Here is a 22,146-nt window from a genome sequence, read left to right on the forward strand (position 1 = left end):
CTGACGGACAGGAAGCAGCATGTGAGGCTGGGAAAGAATGTCTCGGACTCCCGGACCATCAGCACCGGCTCCCCTCAGGGCTGTGTTCTTTCTCCTCTGCTCTTCTCCCTGTACACCAACTGCTGCACCTCCACCCACCAGTCTGTCAAGCTAATCAAGTTTGCAGATGACACCACCGTTATTGGACTCATCTCGGACGGGGACGAGTCTGCCTACAGGAGGGAGGTTGAACGTCTGGTGTCCTGGTGCAGCCACAACAACCTGGTGCTGAATGCCCAGAAGACAGTGGAGATTATTGTGGACTTCAGGAAGCACACAGCCCCACTCCCCCCCATCATCCTGACTGACACCCCCATCACCTCTGTGGACTCATTCCGCTTCCTGGGTACCACCATCACCCAGGACCTGAAGTGGGAGCCCACCATCACCTCCGTCATCAAGAAAGCCCAGCAGAGGATGTACTTCCTGAGGCAGCTGAAGAAATTCAACCTGCCAACACGGACGATGATGCAGTTCTACACTGCAATCATCGAGTCCATCCTCACCTCCTCCATCACCGTGTGGTACGCTGGAGCCACTATCAGGGACAAACAGAGACTGCAGCGTGTTGTGCGCTCTGCTGAGAAGGTGATTGGCTGCAGACTCCCATCTTTGCAGGACCTGTACACCTCCAGGACATTGCGGCGTGCAGCTCGGATCTCAGCTGACCCTTCTCACCCTGGACACAGTCTGTTTGACCTGCTCCCCTCAGGCAGGAGGCTCCGGTCCATTCGCACCAGAACCTCTCGCCATAAGAACAGTTTCTTCCCCTCTGCTGTTGGACACATGAACAATAACCATATGACTGTTCCCACCACTAACACATGACCCTACGCTGTGTTCACTGCATCATTCCATGTTTGGCACTGATCACCACCTGCACTCATGTATATATCTTTCAACGTAGCACTCTTAATTCTTATTCTCATGTATATATCTCATGTATATCTCATGCACATATCTTCCCACGTAGCACTTTTAATTCTTATCCCTACTTTTATTTTTTTCCATGTCTATTTAAGTGCTATTTATGACACTATGTTTGCACTGAAGCACCGCAGCAATTTCCTAATGTTGTAAACCTGCTCAACATTTGGCAATAAACCCCATTCTGATTCTGATTCTGATTCTGATTCTGACATCTGACTGGATAAATCTGTCTTTGTGGAAAAGCTTAATCACTTACTGAATCATTGGCATGTGGACGTGTGTCTTTTTTAATCCCCAGAGGGAGTAGCAACAGTTCAGATTCACCGCATCTGATTCATTTTTTTCATTACTTTTACGTTCAGATGGATTTATGTGTACATGTCATGCTGAGAAAAAAAGATATGTCTGTCTGCTTGCAGTTGTTGCTGCGCTCTGTCCCTGGCCTGCTGGGGCCGCACTACAAGCGTTTCTTCTGTGGCTATGCTGAGCCTGCCTACATCAAAGAAAGGAAGATGCAGGTGATGCCAGTTTTGCTTATCCTTTGAATTTTTCATCTTCAGTTTTTGTGTTTATATGATGATATGCTTTTTGAAACAAGAAAACTTTAGCTGTAATAATCCAAAGTCCTAATACTTATTTTGTAAAACTAACCAGTAAACATAGAACATACTTTTGTGTTGGTAGACCAACTTCTTGCTTTTTACAAAGGAAAAGGAAACTTTATGTCTTAGAAAAACTTGAGATTAAATAAATGCAGACTCCAGACATTACAGATGCTGCAGAACACTGAAAGTTAACCCTGAGGTTGCCTCAGTAAGTCCTGCTTGAATAGATTCTCTCAGTTTCACTTAGTGGTCAACTCATCTTGTAGCATGATGGCAGACGTTCACTCCACTCCACTATTTCCATTATCCATTCATTCATCCATTTGTTGTGCACAGAGTCAGATTGCAGCTGGCTAAACAGGGTAGTTAGAATTTCCTTTACACAGGATCATTTTCCATCCTGGGTGGCTGTAGCTCAGGAGGTAAAGTGGGGCATCTATTAATCAGAAGATGGGAGGTTTGATCCCTGGCAGCTCCAGCTCTTACCCAAACGTCCCTGGGTGAGATCCTAACCCCAAGTTTCTCTTTGATGCATCCATCGGTAAAATGCACTTTTGATAGCAAACAGTGTTTGTGTGAATGAGGCAAGTTACATAAATGGCTATATAAGAGCACTTACCATCTCTTCCTGGGAGATCCTGACAAGTGAGATGCTGAGTCTCTACATGTTCTGCATCTTATCCCAGGTTGTGTGCCTGAAAAAACTCCAATTGAAGGCACCCAGCATGCTCAAACAGCCTCAACGGACTCTTTTCAGAGCACCCCCATCTACAAGCTCCCTCTAGTTTTCTGCTTATCTCGGTTCCTCAGGTAGCTACAAACCTAATGAGGAACAACTGTATTTGAGTTGCTATTCAAACTCAACATTTTTATCACTAATTAGTGCTCATATTCATAGGTGAGATTCTCAATGTAGACGTGGTTGAGAGGTTTACCTTCTGGGTCATTTGCCTCCTCAGTAGCGTTATACAATGCTCACCTTGTTGACGGTACAATGCCAATCTGTCCATCTCCATTTTACCCAAACTGTGAGCTAACTCCACACCCCGACAAAGTAATTAATCCTTTTGTAACAGATAGCTGGAGGGGTGGAGTTTGATCCCAACTGGTTCACAGCTGCCAAGTTTAACAAACACCTGAAACCCCCTTAGCATGAATTCTTTGTACAGATGTGGAAACATCTTTCAGGTGCTTTGATAAGTTTGTATTTCCTCCTTTTGGTCAGGATGCTCCATGACACTGCTTTCATGTTGTGAAATTCACTATACACAGGTACACACACACAGGTCTTTATCACCAGGTTCCACATTTATTTACAATTTTCTCAGGTTATGACTGAACACAGTCTGACAGCTGTCGGTCCCAGCTGATTTCCCTCTCTTTCCGCTCCTCTCCGTCTCACTATAAAAAGGGAAGGAAACCAATATCAGTCCAAATCGCCATCAGCTGTTCTCACCGGCATCTCCAGCACCGCCCCGTTGAGCCCACTGCACCACTCCTCCCCTGCAGACGCGCCCGGGACCACACCTCCGCCACACACCCCCACCGCCCGACTGAGGCCGGGGAGCCGTCCGGCCGAACCTACTCCCCCCACCCCCCACCCCCGCGAGCCCCCGGCCTATGGACCACCTTGAACTTAAAGGGCTGTAAAGCCAGATACCACCGGGTGATCCGGGCGTTGGCATCCTTCATGCGGTGGAGCCACTGCAGCGGGGCGTGAACGAGTGCCCCAGGAGGTAATAGCGAAGGGAGTCGACCGCCCACCGGATAGCCAAGCACTCCTTCTCCACAGTGCTGTACCGTCTTTCACGCTCTGCCAGCTTCCGGCTGATGTAAAGAATGGGACGGTCGGCCCCCTTTACCTGCTGGGACAAAACGGCCCCCAGCCCTCTGTTCGAGGTGTCAGTCTACAGAACAAAAGGGAGGGAAAAGTTAGGAGTGTGAAGCAGCAGTTCCCCACAGAGAGACTTTTTCACCTGCACAAACGCCGCTTGGCACGACCCCGTCCACTGAACCAGATGCGGAGCACCCTTTCGGGTGAGATCGGTCAAGGGGCTGGTCAGCTGCACAAACCCTGGCACGAAACGGCGATAGTAACCTGCCAGCCCCAGAAACCGTCTCACCTCCTTTTTAGTCTTGGGGCGCGGGCAGGATGCAATAGCCGCCGTCTTCTCCACCTGTGGACGCACCTGCCCGCCCCCCAAGTGGTACCCCAGATACTGTACCTCCCTCCGTCCAACCGCACACTTCTTCGGGTTGGCCGTGAGCCCCGCCCTCCTCAGGGACTCCAGGACCGCGGCCACCTGCTGCACATGCTCCGCCCAGGTGTCGCTGTGGATGATCACGTCATCCAGGTAGGCAGCAGCATATGCAGCGTGCGGACGCAGCACCCGGTCCATGAGGCGCTGAAAGGTGGTTGGGGCTCCGAACAAGCCGAACGGAAGCGTAACGAATTGGTACAACCCGTACGGAGTGGAGAAGGCCGTTTTCTCCCTGGACTCGGCAGACAAGGGAATCTGCCAGTAGCCCTTGGTTAAATCCAGTGTCGTGCCCAGCCGATCCAGGAGCTCGTCGATAGGCATCAAAACGTGACACTTCATTCACCTTGCGATAGTTGACACAGAACCATATAGACCCATCCTTTTTCACCACAAGAAAGATGGGGCTACACCAGGCGCTGTGCGACTCTTCTATCACTCCCATTTTCTGCATTTCAGCCAATTCCCTCTGAACGATTTGCCGTTTATGCTCAGGAAGCCTGTAGGGCCGTGAACGCACCGTCACGCCAGGCTGTGTTACAAAATGATGCTCAATGAGAGACGTTCGGCCTGGCAGGGGGGAGAACACATCTGCAAACCGCTGTTGTAACGCGACAACGTCCGCTATCTGGGCCTGTGTGAGGTGGTCATCACAAGGGAGAGAGGCGGGGATGATGGAATTTGGCACCTCCGGCCCCAACTCATCTCTCTCCTTAACCAGGCTTACCAGAGAAGCGGTTTCAGCCTCTCTCCACTCTTTAAGGAGATTGAGGTGATAAATCTGCGTGGCCCCTCCCCTGTCCGACTAAGCGACCTCATAGTCAACGTCCCCGACTCGCCGTGTGACCACAAAGGGTCCTTGCCACTTGGCGAGCAACTTCGAGCTGGAAGAAGGGAGTAATACAAGCACTTTGTCTCCCGGTGAAAATTGCCTGAGTCTAGCCCCTCTGTCATACAGGCGTTGCTGACGCTGCTGAGCCTGGAGCAAATTCTCCCGTGACAACCTCCCCAAAGTGTGGAGTTTCGCTCTCAGGTCCAACACGTACTGAATCTCATTCTTAGCGGGGCTCGGACCGTCCTCCCAGCTTTCTTTAATCAGGTCGAGCACCTCACGCGGCTTCCTGCCGAACAGCAATTCAAAGGGAGAAAATACCGTGGAGGCCTGGGGCACCTCCCGCACTGCAAATAACAGAGGGTCTAGCCAGCGATCCCAATTGCGTTCATCCTCGTTAATGAACTTACGAATCATGGACTTTAAAGTCTTATTCAGCTGCTCCACCAGGCCATCCGTCTGAGGGTGGTAGACGCTGGTCCGAATAGATTTAATGCCCAGTAATTCGTACAGTTCCCGCAGTGTACGAGACATAAACGACGTGCCCTGGTCAGTCAGTATCTCTTTCGGGATTCCGACTCGGGAGATGACCTGAAACAGTGCCTGCACCACACTCTTTGCAGAGATGGTGCGCAGCGGGACTGCTTCCGGGTACCGCGTTGCATAATCCACCAGGACTAATACAAAGCGGTAGCCTCGTGCACTCCGATGAAACGGCCCGATGAGGTCCATGCCAATGCGCTCAAACGGGACCTCTATGAGTGGGAGCGGGCGCAAAGGCGCTTTTGGTATGGCCGGCTGATTAACAAGTTGGCAGTCCGGGCAGGACGCGCACCAGCGGCGCACATCCGCTCAGATGCCCGGCCAATAAAATCGAGCCGTTATTCGCTCCAGAGTTTTTTCGTATCCCATATGCCCTGCCATGGGGTTATAATGAGCCGCCTGGAAAATCGTTTCCCGGCGGCCCTGCGGCACCAACAACTGGGTGTGTGTCTCCTCCGTGCGAGTGTCACGACTCACTCGATATAACCTATCTTTTGATAAAATGAAGCGCGGGTAGGTCCGCACGGCTTCAGGGCGCACCACGTGACCATCAATCTCAATCACCTGGTCAAAGGCTGAGCGTAGGGTGTCATCACGAGACTGCTCCAGTGGGAAATCACCCGTGGGGGAAACCTCCGGAGCCGGCGGGGCTTCCCATGAAGGACCCGCCGTCTCCCCCTCCCTGGAGTCAGTGTCGGACGACCCCGCATCACCGCTGAGCGCCGCGCAGACACTACATGCTACTAACGGTCGTGATCGCATTCCCGCATACTGTCCCAACAGATGATGAAACCCCGGCCAATTCGTGCCCAGAATTAGGGGATGCGACAGGCGCGGGCTAACCGCAGCCGTTACCCTATGCGTTTTGCCCTTATACTTTAATAACAGCGGCACTATGGGATACCTGTGAACATCACCATGAACACACTTCACCTCCACCCATTCTGCCTCCAGCAATGCCCCGGGGCGAACCAAGCCTTGGTGCACGAGGGTCTGCGTGCAGCCCGTGTCCACCAAAGCATGGTGTATACCCCCTCGAGTCCTTACCGGAAGGCTGTACGTCCCTCCTGGACCGGAAGAGGGTGCTGGGGCACCGGCAACGCGGAACACCTGCCCCACCTCCATCAGAGGACAGTCCCTCCTCAGGTGTCCCGGTTGCCCGCACTCCTGCCCCGGCGTCTGCGCTGTTTTCCGTGGCTCAGGGGCGGCACTGCTCATGTCTGATCCCTGGGAAGGCACAAACGCAGCAAAAGGATTAGTGGGGCTCAGCGCCAGCGCCCGCTCTGCCTGCCCCGGCGCAGGTACCCGGCGCCTTGGTGCCGGCACTGGGGCTTGTTTGCTCGGCCTCCGGCCGCCGTCCCCGGGTTCCCCCGCTCTAGCGGCAAGGTGGTCCTCCGCCAACGTTACCGCCACCTCCAGACTCGCGGGACGGTGGCACCTGACCCATCTCGCCGTCTCCGCAGGCAGCCCCTCCATGAACTGCTCCAGCACCACCTTGTCCACCAGCAGCGTCTCGCCCTCTGACGATCCCGGCTGCAGCCAGCGCACCGCCGCGTCGTGCAGCTTCCGGGCCCAAGCAAACGGCCGATCTGCCGCGGCTAGCCGACAGGCCCGGAACCGCCGGCGATGGTCCTCAGCGGTGAGCCCCATCCTGTCCACCACCGCCCGGCTCACGTCCTGGAAGCTGCTCCTCGAGGTTGGCGGCAGACTCAGGGCCGCCGTCTGAGCCTCCCCCGACAGCAGAGGAAGCAAACGCGGAGCCCACTCCACCTGCGGCCACTGACAGGCCTCCGCCATGGCACGAAAAGTCTCCAGGAAAACCTGGGGGTCGTCCCCGTCCCCCATCCGGGGCATCGCCACTGACAGCGGTGGAGGCTTCGGCGGAGCAGCGGCTCCAACCAGCCGCTCCAGAACCAGCGTCTGCCGGTCCGTCTGCTCCTGCAGCGCAGCCAGGTGAGCCCGCTGGACCGTCGCCTGGTCCTGGCTCATCTTCGCCATCTCCGCCAGAATCTGCGCCAGAAACTGCAAAGGCTGGGCGGGCGGCGCAGCCTGTGGGTCGGACATCCCCACGCCGGCTGGACACAGGGTTTCGGCACCACTTGTGAAATGCACTATACACAGGTACACACACACACAGGTCTTTATCACCAGGTTCCACATTTATTTACAATTTTCTCAGGTTATGACTGAACAAAGTCTGACAGCTGTCGGTCCCAGCTGATTTCCCTCTCTTTCCGCTCCTCTCCGTCTCACTATAAAAAGGGAAGGAAACCATTATCAGTCCAAATCGCCATCAGCTGTTCTCACCGGCATCTCCAGCACCGCCCCGTTGAGCCCACTGCACCACTCCTCCCCTGCAGACGCGCCCGGGACCACACCTCCGCCACACATGTATATACTTTGGCATAGACAGTAAATAAAAGATGGCCATAGCCACTTTGATGTTAGCCTTTGGTTTTTGGGAGTGCATTTTGAAGCTTCATAGTGACCCCATTAATGGAGGTAAAACCTAACAGACAGTCCATGCCGTACTCCTAACTTTGGACATGTTAATATCCAAAAGGATTAGCTTAATCTTGAAGCAAGCCCCAAGAGTTGGATTTTTAGCTTTTTGCATTACTACTTTTTTTCACAAGTCCACAGTTAGTACCCAGTGTTAGCAGCTGGAGGCGATCCTTTGACAGTACTATAGCTTCAGCTGCTGTGTGTTGCAGGTGCTGGTAGAGCTGGTGAATGACGAGAACGTAGCAATGATACTGGATGAGCTGAAAGGATACTGCACTGATGTCAACACTGACACTGCCCAGGCTGCAATCTCAGCAATAGGTAAACATGTTCACACATGCTGCTGTGTGCCAGTATTATGTAATTTGACACTCAGGCTCTGTTGTGTCTACTATTGTAGTTTTTTTTTCTTCAGGTAGAGACTGCTGTATTAATGAGGGTGTAGTGATTAGGAGCACTAGATTGTAAATAATATGGATTTAGTAACACATCCTGATATTCAAATGTTTTGTCTTACTCTGTTCATACTGTATTAAATGAAGGCTGGTTTATATTTATAAGCCTTCATGTTTTTGCTGTGTTCCCGAACCTGTGTGTGTGAAGTATATGTTGAAATTGAAACAACTGAATAGAAAACATTTTATCTCGCTATAAGCACCAAAGTTTGGGACCAAGACCATTCCAGCTCTGTGGTTCCACTACCCAGACTCATTGTGTTATGAGCTACGAATTAAAGGATTTTTTTCTCTAAATGTAACTGCTTTTCATTTCAAATTTAAATTGCTGATGTTAATGTTAATCTTACACACCAGTAGACACACTCTTTCCAAATGGAGTTTCTACATTCATTTGTTTTCAGCCTTCCTGAAATGCAAAATGTTAACCCATTTGTCTGACAATAAGTAAATAATAAGCAAAAAAACAAGACATCCCTTTTATTAAGGATAAGAATACACAGCGTGCTGCATTTTCTGTGTAGAACATGCTCAGGTTCTAAAATTTCATTATCCATGTGTTTGATCAGTCACTCTAATGCCCTGTGTTTGCCTTTATTGTATGCAGGTCGTATTGGACGCAGCTACAGCGACAGATGTCTACAAATCCTCACTGGGCTGCTTGGACTCAAACAGGATCATATCACTTCTGGTAAAAACATCAGTTCCACAACCTCCCACATACAGTACAGTATACACACAAACAGCTTCATGAACTGGTTTTTTACTCTTTCACCACACTTTTTGTCTCTCTACTCTCCTGCTACCCTTCTCAGCGGTGGTGCAGACAATGCGTGACCTGGTCTGGGTGTGTCCCCAGTGTAGCGACACTGTGTGCCTTGCACTGGATGGCTGCGAGGAAACACTGCAGGATATCCAGGTTAGATCCTGCCATACCTATATACTGAGTGCAAGAAAAAACAATATCATGCCATAAATGAGTATGTGCTGTAGATGTCCTGTTTTGAAAATACAAATTGGCAAAAGTATTATCAGAAATAGACTTAACAGAAACTTTTTTTTATTCTACAGGGCATTATCATGGTATTTTATTTTATATGCTGAAATTTAAATTTACTTTCATAATTCTGCAAAGTTATTTCAGTCTGTTGTAACGATATATTTCAGTTATGGTCAAGTTGGTGAACATAATCCCAAGCATCCATTAATAATTTTTTTCATTTTCTCTATCCTCTTATATAGGGTATAGAGCACTGTGCAAAGTTCATGAGCCTCTCTTTCATATTTTGGTAGAAAACAGCGAACTAGGTTCAGCGCTTTATTGAAACGTGCAAACAAACACAGAAATATAGTAAATAAGGTAAAAACGGGGTTTGTACAATTCTAAGGAGCCTGAAAGTCAATATTTGGTGTAATCAGCTTTATTCTTCAACATGAGTCTTCAGGAATAGTTCTCCAGGCTTCTTTAGGAACATTTAAAGCTCTTCTTTGATGTTGGCTGTTCTCTACTTCAGTAATGTTAAGGTCTGGGCTCTGGGGAGACCCAGACATGTTTTTCTATTCAGGTATGTTTTTTGCTGGACTGGCATTGTGTTTGGGATCACTGTCGTGCCGAAAAATGAATCTGTTGCCAATCAGATGCTATTACACGATGGCTCTAAATCTGACGGTAATGTTCTGTCTTCATAAGTCCATCGGTTCTGACAAGATTTCCAACATCATTGGCTCAAATGTAGTCACAAACCTCCATTGTGCTTTACAGCTGTAGACTCTCACTGTTGTATCTCTCTCCTAATCTTCTCTGCGCATTTTGAAAATGATTTCAATCATACATTTCAAATTTCACTTGCCGTGTGTGAGTTTTTCCTTTTGGGGCACAAATGCGTTGGTTTAGAATGCGAAAGCACGTGTTTTGGTGCACAGTTGTGGGGTGTGACTAGGCAACAATGGTGGTTGCACCCACCTGTTCACCTCATATATTGTTTGATTAGTAGAAAGGTAGGGTGAGCATAAGGTGAAACTTTCAGTTGACTGCAGTTTGATACACAATTTGTTGCTGCAGTTTGGTGTAATAATTGGTGCAACAGTTGTATTTGTTTGTGGAGTCTGTGCATTTGGGTTTTTTTGGATCCCTTGTACTGACTTGTGGTTTGGACAGTGTAATGGTTAAATAAGTAGAACAAACAGCTCAGAAGTGCATTTTATTTGTTTACTGATGCACGTCTTCAGTACCCACGTTTAGCCTGCCACAGCCGTTGGTTATGGAGTAGCCACAATAAGACCTGTTGCCACTGATTGTCAGTCTAGTTATTGTGCAGTTTGTTCTTCAGCCTTTTCTTCCTCTTTACTTTCCTTTATAAAGGACTTTCTGAATGAGTCAACAATTAATGGATCAGTCAAAAGCCCAGATGCATCTCTCAGGTCCTATGTCTGGTCAGATCTGCTGCACTTCTACTTATGTCTTGACATTCAGATATTGTTCATCTGTCGTAGCTAGTTTTTAGGCCAACAACTTCTTTGTTTCATATAATTTTATGCTAATCAAGCTATCTGAAATGTGTGTGTTTAGTTAGTTTGTTTGTTTGCTTGTTTTAATTAATTTTAAATCATGCTTTTTATTTGTTTTTGTTTCTAATGTCTCTGTAAAGCACTTTGAATCACCTTGTTGTTGAATTGTGCTATACAAATAAATTTGCCTTGCCTTGCCTTGCCTTGCCTATCTTATCTTTAAACACAATTTATGAAACATAGTTTAAAGTGAAGAAATGGGAACAAATTACGTGATTTTCTGGTCAGTGATTGCCTCCAAAGTATTTGAATTGATGCCAGGTTTCTTTTCATGCTAAGTGCAAGTGAAATTACCAGATTCCCCCATTAAAGTAGATATATCCTAATGAGTTCCTATTGTTATTCTGCAACTCTGGTTTCTGGTAGTTGTATATGATTCACAGTAGGGCTGGGCCATATTATAACGTTCACGGTAATACCGGTATAATGTTAGGCAACGATAGGAAAATGAAATATCGCAATAGAATATGAGTAAAACGCGCATGCGCAGTGCCTTTGTTTTCATACGCACATGGCCGATTGTTGAGTGAAACAGATGAACCAAACGAACACTGCAGCATCACTGAGAGTTAAAAACTGTCTAAATTCTTTCATCTTTAATAAAACGATCAGCATTGCTGCTTTACCAGGTGTAACTATGAAGTTTAACTTCCAGGCATCCATGAAAACAAAATTTATTACATTTAACGGAGTTAGAAGTTAGCAGGAAGCTAGCGGAAGTTAGCTCGCTAGTTACCTAAGCATGATATTGCATGTTCTGACTGAGAGATTTCTGAAAAAATTCAAACGTACAGCTCTGCTATCACTTCCAACATAAATGAAGACAGGAAACTAAACAGCAGTGACGTTTGTAGGGTTACTGAAGTTGGGCTAGTTGGTATATAATGATGTGCTACGTGATCGCTAGCGACACAGCTATGTTAGCATAACATAAACAGTGAAGCTGGAGGACGAACACTAACACTTTTCCACTTATAAAAGTTAACGTTAAGGTTCCTGATAGTTAGAGACTAATGCAATCGCATGGCAGGATGCTGTAAACGGACCAAACTTCAGTCAGGAGAACAACTGAAATAATCCATCCACAATATGAGGTTAGTCATTAATATACTGCAACAACATGGGAATAGAGCAGCTGCCAGAGAATTCAACATTAATGAATCAATGGTACAGAAGTGGAGGAAGCAAGAAGAATGAGTTTAATAAAGTTTGATTTATCTGACTGCTTTGTTTCGCTTAATGTGCGTTATAATCCCGTGCACCTTATGGTACGAAAAATACGTACTGCATACTGCAGTTTAATGTTGCAAAGCATCTCTTTTTAACTTCAGTGGATATTATACATGGTTATGCTCAAGATATGTCAGCCCATTTCTACTGGAAATGCCTTTTGGTTAAACTTTCAGCAAGGAATTTGCATTTGCACTGTTACATTTTTATAAAGCTTTAATGTACATAAAAACCAGCTTCTTGTTTAAGTGAAAATAAATGGAACGTTGTCTTTTTGCGCTAGTAATGTTGTGGAGTTGTATTTTGTCTCGCATCAATTATATCGTCAGTTATATCGTTATCGCAAATTTTCAAATATATATCGTGATAAATATTTTTGGCCATATTGCCCTGCTCTAATTTACAGTTGAAACTAATCCTTGTTAGCAGGGCACTAAGTTCATTTGTCTGAAACAAGCTGTTTTAATTTTTCATTACCTGTCCCATGTGCTTAATGCCAGAACCATGTAGCTGAGATAATCAGATTGAAAATATCTGCTCTCACTGCGCTGCTTGCGGCTGCTCTCTTATTCACACTGATGTATAGAAAAAAATCCTTGAAACTTTCTTTTAGACCGCTGAAATATCAAGGGGTGGCAAATGAAGTGAGATAGTCGCCATATGCTCCAATGTTATAATGGCAAACTTGGCAGTATTCTACAGCAGCCCAGTACAAGAACTTTTTTCTGTATAGTTTCTCCCATTATAACGACTGAACGCATTCTTTTGGAGTTGGGGGTGTAATAAATGCATGAAGTAGAAATGCAGATATGTTTCAGAACTGTACTTTGGAGTAGAACTGTCTTTTGAGGAGATAAAAACAAGCTTGGCACTGGGTAATTATACTACCAAGCATTTCTTGGTAGTTATATTGGACGACAGTGAACCCACTTCTGTTGACTAGACTTAGATCTAAATATTCCACTGCCTCCTTCACTAGGGCAGGCAGGCTTTGCTCTGGTTGCTGGGTGTGTATGGGGAGCGAATTTCCACTGCCCCCTACACTTTGGAAGTGCTCATCGATAGAGTGAGAAGCGAGGCTTCTCTGGGAATCAAGATGGAGCTGCTGACAGCCACCATGAGACTTTTCCTGTGTCGGCCTGCTGAGACACAAGACATGCTGGGAAGACTGCTGCACTACTGCATAGGTTTGTGTTTATGTGTGTGCACATATGTGTATACAGACAGATCATGATAAAAATAGAAAATTTTTTATGCCCTTGTGTTTTCCAGAGGAGGAGACAGACATGTGCGTGCGTGATCAGGCTCTTCTCTACTATCGCCTGCTTCATTGTGGGATAGAAAAGACACGCGAGGTCCTTCAAGGTCGGAGGTCAGATCCCTCTCTGGGTGTTCTGATTGGGCGTCCCGCCAAGCCTGTCAGCCAGTGGGCACGCTGCTTTAACACGTTGGAGCCTCTGAGCCAGGGTGCTGTAGAGGCCGAGTCAGACAGCAGGGGAAGCCCCGAACACGTGACCTATAACTCCAAGCCAAATGCCGACCTATCAGACACACTGAGCTGTAGTCACATTGAGGAGGTTCATTCAGGTGAGTCATGACACTGAAATCCTTCTGCTTTGAAAATCTGATTGGCTGAATTTTGAAAGCTTGCCACTGACTAAATAGTCAGTGGCAAGCCTTGGCTGTGCTGTGCACAGCGCAAATGTTTTTCACATTTAAACAAAATGCCTGTTCTAAAATAAAAATCCAATGGAGTCTTAAAAACAAACTATTAAAATTACTTCCTTATAATGTTCATGCCAATTCACCATCAGGAAGACTTGCTGACAGAGACCAGCATATATTTAAACCAAAGAATTTGGTTATACAAATTTGTTCTGTTCAAATATTCCCTTCAGTTGAGTTTCCTGTGTCACCTCTTGCATAGAAAATAGGATTTAAAAATGCTAACGACTTATAATGAAGTTGGGTTTCTTTTATGAACTTTTTCTGAGGCATAATAATGACTCTGAAATGTTTTAATTGTCTTACATTTTCTTTTAAGATTACACTTAATGGATCGTCTACATTTTTAAATTCAGTTCTGTTTGTTTGGTGTTTGTGTGGCTGTGTGCCTGCTTTAGATCTACATAGTAAAGGACACGATTACTTCACTCAGGTGAAGCAGTGAGGGTTGTAGAAGATGCAAAGGCTTCCGTGTACACAACATAAATCGTTTAGTAAACCTGACTTGCTTCCTAGCAGATATTTCCAAATCATCTTGTCACCGTTGGACATTTGGGACAACCCTCAAATAAACGAGGCTAAGCTCTGTAAAACTTAACATTTTAGTCCTGAAGAATTACCATCATTAGGTCCTTAAGATTCATCCACCAGGACTGTGGATATTTTAAATCGGTATAAAGATTTGTTCCTATCCAGCTGACAGGTATTCCATTCACAGAAGCACACTGCTAGCGTCTGGACTCTGCAGGGTGGGGTTACAAAAATAAAGTAGATGTGAATTGTTTGCTTGTGTTATCTTTGTGAAGCAACAAGAACTCCCTTTTGAGGGTAAGAGGAGTCGTATCAACCTTTCAGCATGTCCACTACCTGAAGTTGATGTTGGAGGAAAGGCCACTAAAGCACTGTTCGGATATTCTATACTTTTAAATTAGTCGCCTGTGACAATTTTTAGCACCAGGATGAGTTTCTACCTAATTAAATGTTTGAAATGAGTCAGGGGCTAATACTTTGTCCAAATGAGCGATGGTGTAGTTCTTGGAAGGTTGGTTGGTTTCTGGCTTGTCAGGAATGTTGTTCTGGATGATGTCTTTCAAACTCCCATATGTTTGTTTTACCATGGGGCAGTGTTTTTACATGTTGTGGCTAAAACATTCTTCTCCCCACTGCTGGAAAATAAATCTTACTTTTACAGAAGCCTTGGATTCTGTATGGCCACCTGCAGATTCTCAACCACACAACTTTCCATTTATGATTCTTCACTTTCTTTCTTTTAAATTGTTCTAATTAAAATTTTCTCTAAACAAATCTGACAGGATTTTCCACGCCTGTGTTTAGTGTGATTTTGTGGGTTTAATGTTTTACTGTCAAAGTTTAGGACGTTCCTCCTTATGCTGTTCCACGGCATTTAATATGTAAAAATGTGAGGGCAGAGTGAAGAACAGTTTGAAGCCATCTATGATGTCATAGTTGGGGAAGAGGTGCACTAAACCAATAGAAGAATAGTCTCTCACTAACAAGGGAAACATTCAAAGACCACGACAAGCTTGTGAGCCCAATCAACCACAATCAAAGCACACATATATCTGTCTAAGTTCACATTTTGATCACAGGAAAGTCGAGCTCATAGCCATAGTCACTGGGTGTGGGAGTATAGCTTTACTTATTGCATTACCGTAGTCAAGGTTAGTGACTCTGTATGATCATAAGCTCTTTCATTCAGAGGGTTTAACTAACACGGGGGCTCAGCCCTGGCGCAGGGGGCCTCTTGTGCATCGGCCTAACTGGGGGGCTCTTCAACTGGCAGGGAGGTTGTTCCATCCTTGCAGGAGTCCACTCTGCAGGTGGGGGAGAGACATAGGAGAGGTGGAGAATAAACTTAACCTAGAGGTTGTTGTCTTGTGTAGTCTGGGAGATGATTGAATGTTGGGGTGGGTACAGTTTCCTCTGCGGTGGGGTAGGGTGGGCTGCCCCGGGTCCTGTGGGGCTTGGCGGTGCTGCTGCCGTAGGCCCCGGTCTGGATGGGCCTGGGCTCCCTTGCCTTGGTGGGTACCAGAGGACGGGGGTGCCTACTGGGGTCAGCGGGGCAGCTGGCCCTAGAGAGGGGCATCCTCCCCTCCCTTCTTTTCCTCCCTATCCCAGCTACCTCCCTCTTCCCGCACCACCACACCCACCCACACAGGTAGGGCCTTGGGGTGCGGGTGTGTCACCAGGGTGCAGGGGAGACATCCCCCCCCCCCCCCCCCGTCCTCTTCTGGCCACCTGTGCCTCAATTTTATCTCACAACTTAGGCATCCACATTATTTACACTCTCATAACACACACATATATATAGGGCCTTGAGGGTGGGCACGTTAACGGCGTCCAGTGGACGGTCTGTGTATTCAAACCTACCTCTGGCGCCGGTGCCCACCTCTGAATTTTTAATCCATGTAGACATTGAGGGTTCTCGGGAGGGGCCGTGCTAATACCTGCTGCTCTCTGGCAGCAGCACCATGCTCTCCCTTGCTTTAAATGCACTTTAGAGCAACACGCAGCAACACTACACATGAGTGGGAGGAGTGAGGTATGGGGTCTTCACACTGGGTGGCTACTGGGTGACCCCTCTTCCCATGAGGGTGGCACGGATGCCCCTCCAGTGGTCCTCCTTGGGCTCTCGCACTCTGGGGCCTCTGGATGTCTGGGGCCTGGATCTCCTCCATGCCTGCTTCATGCCCTGTGGGACAGGGCTATGGCTCTCTACATCCTCTTGCATACCATTACATGGGGAAACCATTTGAATGCAAGCACGTTGATCCACACAGGTGTGCACACGGGTGTTCACTGTTCGTAGACTTAAATCACACCTTTCTTGGCTGCTACTTCAAAGCACATTGTGCGCTGTCTGTCTTGCGTGCTGCACAACAACATTCAATATTTAGTATTTACTGCTGTTTACACTTAGCTAGACTAATGTGATGGTGTTGTGTTTAGTATGTTGCTTTGTTGTTGTTTTTTTTGCTTGTTTTCTATTCTTTTTCTCCCAACAGGTGATCCAGGAGATTTTTTTTTTCCCCTTTCTCACTGTCCCTCTCCCCTTCTGTTTTTCTTTTCCTTCCTCTTTCTTTCTCCCTTTCCTATCCCTCACTCATGTCTGTCCCGTCTGTAACAACTGAAAATAAAATAAAATAAATAATAAAAACGAAGGTCGATCCAATGGACCAATACGGCAATGATCCATTTGGCAAAATAAATCCATTGGGTATCCTTGTTGGTCTTCAGACAACAATTCTGACGGCTAAAGAACCAAATGGGACAGGCAAAAAAAAAAAGAAGAGGGTTTAACTTAGTTTTATATCTAGATGCACACATACACACACACACACACACACACACACACACACACACACACGTTGCTATTGTTTGGTAAATTTTGCTGTGCAGGCTAACTTTGAGTGAAATTCTTGGGTGTTTGTTGGCTTAGCTAATTCACTTTATGGCTGACTGTATAGTGTTGGCATCTCCTGCCTTTATATTTTTCTTTTTTTTTTTTAAATGTTATTTTATTTTTATTTTTTCCTGAATGAAGTGTGCTTTTAAAAGCAAAGTCCACAACAACTCAATGACAGAAGCATCATAAAAAGATTTTACGACACAGCAGCAGTGTTATATTTATATTGAAGAGTGCAGGTATACATAAAAGCATTGTATGTGATGTACTAAAGGTTTAAAAAAAAAGATAGAGAGAGGCTTTATCTAGTAACTGTGACTTAATGTCTCATAATAAATAATGAAATAGCATCACTGGCTGTGACAAAGTGATTAGGCATGAACTCATTTACCACTTGTCCCTTAACCATATGGATAATTTATTTCCTTGTTATTATACAGTCAACCATAATGCTTTATTTTAGACATTGCTGGTTTAACTTTGCTTAACACACTATCCCGGGTTTGTTTGTGGTAGCAGTAGTTACATTCATTATATCAATGCATATGTTTTTTAAAGCAAACACTACTAACTAGTGATGGCCCGCTTGAAGCTGAAGCTCCGGTGCGTGTGTCAAAAAAATCAACACACTGCTTCAGAAGCACTGTGTCGAAGCTTGATTCGTTTAGCCAGAGTCAGATCAGTGACGTCCGAAGCTTCATTTAGAACCTAACTGCTTCGGTAGCTGATTCAATGGTTTATAAGGAAGTGAATCATTCGCAGGATTTGTGGAGTGTTTTGATGGTGACAGATAGCGAACCACTGATCATTCCACTGAGAGATTTGGAGCCAGCAAGGAATAGAGGAGGTTCTGTTGTGTGGGAGAATTTTGAGTTGATTTTTGTCAATCGGGTGGGTTTTCCAGCTTTGTGTTCTGGTCATTTGCTTTTGTTTTGTGCGTGTTTATTATATCTGAAAACAGGGAAAAAGGTAAAATGTCAAAAATCTGCTTCCATAATATAAATATCATTAAAGAACTATAGAAAAACTTCCACTTGACTCTTTGCATGTAATGTTGTAAAAATATATATTTTATTGTTTAATTAATCTGAAAATGTTAGTCTGCCAAATGTGCAGCAATTGGATTTATTTATTCTCTTTAGCTGATAGTTTGTGTGGCCCAGGTAGACTGTATAACTGCATCTCTACCAGTTTCTGTGCGCTCCAGCCTCTTCTGGTCCATGTGAGGGGATTTTCCTTAAGGCAGGAGAAATTATCGCCAAGAAAAGGAACAGGTTCGGCCATTGCACAGTGGAACAAATTCTCTTCTTAAATAAAAATGAAAAAGGGCTGCTTTAAATGCATCATGTTTTTAATTTGCAAGTTCATAAGCATTTTCCCTTTCCAGTTCACAATCAATTCTACCCCCAGGTCAAAAATATGTCTGGGAAAATTTCCTTAATATAATATTATTTATATATATACCTTTCTAGCGGTTAATTGCATAAGTGCATGGAGGCAGGACCTCACAGCAGAAGCATACTCCATAATGTGTTGTACATTATCATATGTATATTATATGTAATGTGGTATTTTTCAATTATTGTATTTACCAACATCAAGAACTCACAAGCAAAGAAAGACCACACAATGGTGCATGTTTAAACAAGGAGAGTTTACTGGTCAAAATTATTTATTAAACAAATAAACCACTTTTTTTTTTTTTTAACCACCAAAAAATACACGTTCAAAGCAACACAATGGCGGCCCAATATCAGACAGAATTCCACTCTGTAGAGTGAGCAATCTTAATGAAGCAGTTGGTTTTATTTTGTGGATTCAAGCGGCTTTTCATATTTTTGGCCAGATGTCACCAGAGAGGACTGTTGAAAAGCTTCGAGTAATGAACCGTTTTTCAATACAAGCTTCAGTGCTTCAGAAAGCTTCATTTGGCCATCCATCAGGTCATTTGAATTTTCTTCTGTTCACAGGCAAATGTCCAGTAAATTATGTTTCTTTATGTTACTTTGGTTATACTTACCACGTTTGTCCATTTATTCAGGTCCTATATCTAAACCAGGTGTGTGGGAAGGGCCGCCCCAGTACTTCCTGTTTATATAGGGTCATGAGGTCATTGATTGCATCACTGGGTGTAACCAAATGAAGGGCTTTTCATTATGTATAGTATTATTTATTTTCTTTAAAGTAGCCTTTGAGTTGTATTGTATGCAGTGATTTACTTCTCAGACTATTTAGCTGAGTAAATGAGTTTGTCAATTTCATGCATAATCATATTCCTATTCTTTGTTTAGAATTGCATTGTTTGGTCTGACCTATTTTTTCCCCCCAGTGGTAGAGACTAATGAGGTTCAGGTGTGTGTAAAGTCCTGTATAAAGCAAGTGGAATTTTTGCCTACCAGGTTGGTTGGTTGGTTGGTTTTATGGTAGAATGGAGATGCCAGAAATAAAGTATACTTAAAAGAAACTTAAATAGTCTGCTGATGCTGCTTACTAGTGATGGCCAAATGAAGCTTTCCGAAGCACTGAAGCTTGTATTGAAAAACGGTTCATTACTCGAAGCTTTTCAACACAGTCCTCTCCGGTGACATCTGGTGGTGAAAATTTTGAAGAGCAGCTTGAATCTGCAAAATAAAACGGACTGCTCAATTATCACTGCTCACTCAAGAGTGGAGTTCTCTCTGATATTGGGCCACCGTTCCGTTGCTTTGAACATGTAATTGGTTTTGTTTTCTCGATTGGGGGGCTGAAAAAAATGTAATGCGTATTTGCGTAATACATTTTGATCAATAGACTTTCCCTATTTAAACATGCACTATGGTGGCCTTTCTTTGCTCATAACTCCTTGATGTTGGTAAATACAATAAGTGAGCAATATATATAATATACATATGATAATGCACAGCACATTATGGAGTATGCCCCTGCTGTGAAGTCCTGCCTCCATCTACTTGTCGTTTAATCACTGGACAGCTTGACAGGTTCATACAAAATATTAGATTAGGCCAATTGTCCTATACATATTTTTGACCTAGGGGTGGGATTGATTGTGAACTGGAAAGGGAAAATGCTTAGGAAGCTGAGTACGGCTGCATCGTCACTGATTTGTAGAATCATTTTGATTCGATACAGGATCCGATTCAATTTGATTGGAATCTGGAAAGTTTTGCCTCAGTCAGAAATATTACAAGTCTGATCATTTAACAGTATATATCCATAATTTCGTATCTATTAAAAGAAAGCTGACACATGTGAGACTTAATTAGAGATGTAAACAGAGAGTTATGAAACCTGCAGCTGCAGAAGCCAGCGAAGAAAAAAGAGGCAAACACAGCGCGGACCTGACGACACATCAAAATCTGACTCTGACGCGTCGGGTCCGCGCTCTGTGTTCACGTTTGTATGCAGAATCCGTAAACCTGCTCCCAGTTACTGTTTTAGCTGCATGGTGTTTGACGACATGTTGTGAGGTTTAACCTGAGATGCTGGCGTTTCAGGCATAATAACGTTAATTTACAAATCGACACGGGATTTTAATGAATCAATATCACTTTATTCAATTTAGCATGGATTGTAATCAGAAAAGCGATAATCAAAACCCACCCCTAATCAAGAACTTGCAAAGTAAAAACATGATCAATGTAAGGTAGCCCTTTTGTTATTTACATTTAAAAAGAGGATTAGTGTTACTGTGCGCTGGCTGAGTCTGTTTCTTTTCTTAGAAATAGTTTCTCCTGCCCTGGAGAAAATCCACTTGCATGGAACAGAAGAGGCTGTGGAGTGCAGGAACTACACTGCAAGTTGGTAGATATGCAGGTATTCCTGGGTCCTGCAGACTATCACCTAAAAACAATAAACAAAATGATTTTCTAAACTGTGTAGCAATGTAATGTACGTATAGTGTCAAATACATTTTTGTAGTCTTCATTAGCTTTAATTCACATGGAAGTGTTCCTAAAGTCATATGCTGTAATGATATTTACATTATGAAAACATGATTTTGGACATTTCAAGTTTTTCACTTCGGCAGATAAAATGAATTGAGCAAAATCAACTCAAAATATTCCCACACGCCAGAACGTCCTCTCTTCCTCGCTGGCTCCATATCTGTCAGTGGAATGATCACCTCGTCGCTATCTGTCACCATCAACACACTCCACGAATCCCGTGGATGATTCACTTCCTTATATCTGTTTGAATCAGGTACCGAAGCAGTTACGTGCGTAATGAAGCTTCGGACGTCACTGGTCACGTGACTTTTGCCAAACGAAGCAAGCCTCGACACAGTGCTTCTGAACCAGTGTGTTGTTTTTTTCGACACACGCTCCGGAGCGTCAGCTTCAAGCGGGCCATCACTACTGCTTACATTATGCTACCTCACACAGGCTCAAAGCCCACTAGACAAATTAGTACAGTCGCATGAAGTCTTGTGAAAAACTAAGTAGACTCACTAGCTTCTGGAATTGCCTTTTACCAGCAATAACCTTTATAATAATCATTTTCTGTATTATTTGTATTAGTCTCTCATATTACTTAACCATGTTGCATCAGTTCATTGAGCTTTGTGGGCGTTTGTTTATGCATAGCTGTCTTATTGCCCCACCGCAGCATTTCCCTTGAGTTGAGAGCTGGTTCTATTTCTGCCTGTATTGTTGACCAAAACAGTACACATTATTTCCCATGACAAATCCTCTTTCTATGCTGGGGTAACTGATCACTTTGAGTATTTAAACAAGTAAGTGCTATACATGAGTGTAAAGCCACACTGATCTCACTTTGGAGATGCTCATAAGTCATGATGCTTATTAGTTATGTGGTAGGTAGTCTAACATGTCTGTAAGTAGGAAGGACAACAAATAAAACCTAAAAACTGCACTAAATATTAAAGAGTCCATGACACCATCTTTATCTGTTAACTTAATTTACTTTAAACATTCATATTTAACTTTCACAGTTTTTATACTGTCACCAAAAAGTTATGTGTATGCACATTTCTAATGGAGCACTGCATTGCAGCGCAGTGTTGCCATGC

At 44.8% G+C, this 22,146-nt stretch overlaps 2 protein-coding genes across 2 annotated transcripts in view; one reads left to right on the forward strand and one right to left on the reverse strand.

Moving 5' to 3' along the window:
• Positions 1–22,146, forward strand: part of ap4b1 (adaptor related protein complex 4 subunit beta 1) — a 49,993-nt gene that overhangs the window by 23,510 nt on the left and 4,337 nt on the right. Inside the window, exons 7-12 of the mRNA XM_085392961.1 lie at positions 1,389–1,487; positions 7,922–8,033; positions 8,775–8,858; positions 8,983–9,086; positions 12,945–13,152; positions 13,238–13,552. Coding sequence (XP_085249087.1) covers positions 1,389–1,487; positions 7,922–8,033; positions 8,775–8,858; positions 8,983–9,086; positions 12,945–13,152; positions 13,238–13,552 — 922 coding nt within the window. The remainder of the gene's footprint in view (positions 1–1,388; positions 1,488–7,921; positions 8,034–8,774; positions 8,859–8,982; positions 9,087–12,944; positions 13,153–13,237; positions 13,553–22,146) is intronic.
• LOC146645175 (uncharacterized) lies at positions 5,517–7,905 on the reverse strand. The gene has a single exon (XM_085394191.1). The coding sequence runs from the start codon at positions 7,365–7,367 to the stop codon at positions 5,517–5,519; it is 1,851 nt and encodes a 616-aa protein (XP_085250317.1). The 5' UTR covers positions 7,368–7,905.

Source organism: Rhamphochromis longiceps, linkage group LG20, assembly GCF_057381845.1.
Source record: "Rhamphochromis longiceps isolate RC_006_pf linkage group LG20, R_longiceps_female_GT1.1, whole genome shotgun sequence".
Lineage (NCBI taxonomy): Eukaryota > Metazoa > Chordata > Actinopteri > Cichliformes > Cichlidae > Rhamphochromis > Rhamphochromis longiceps.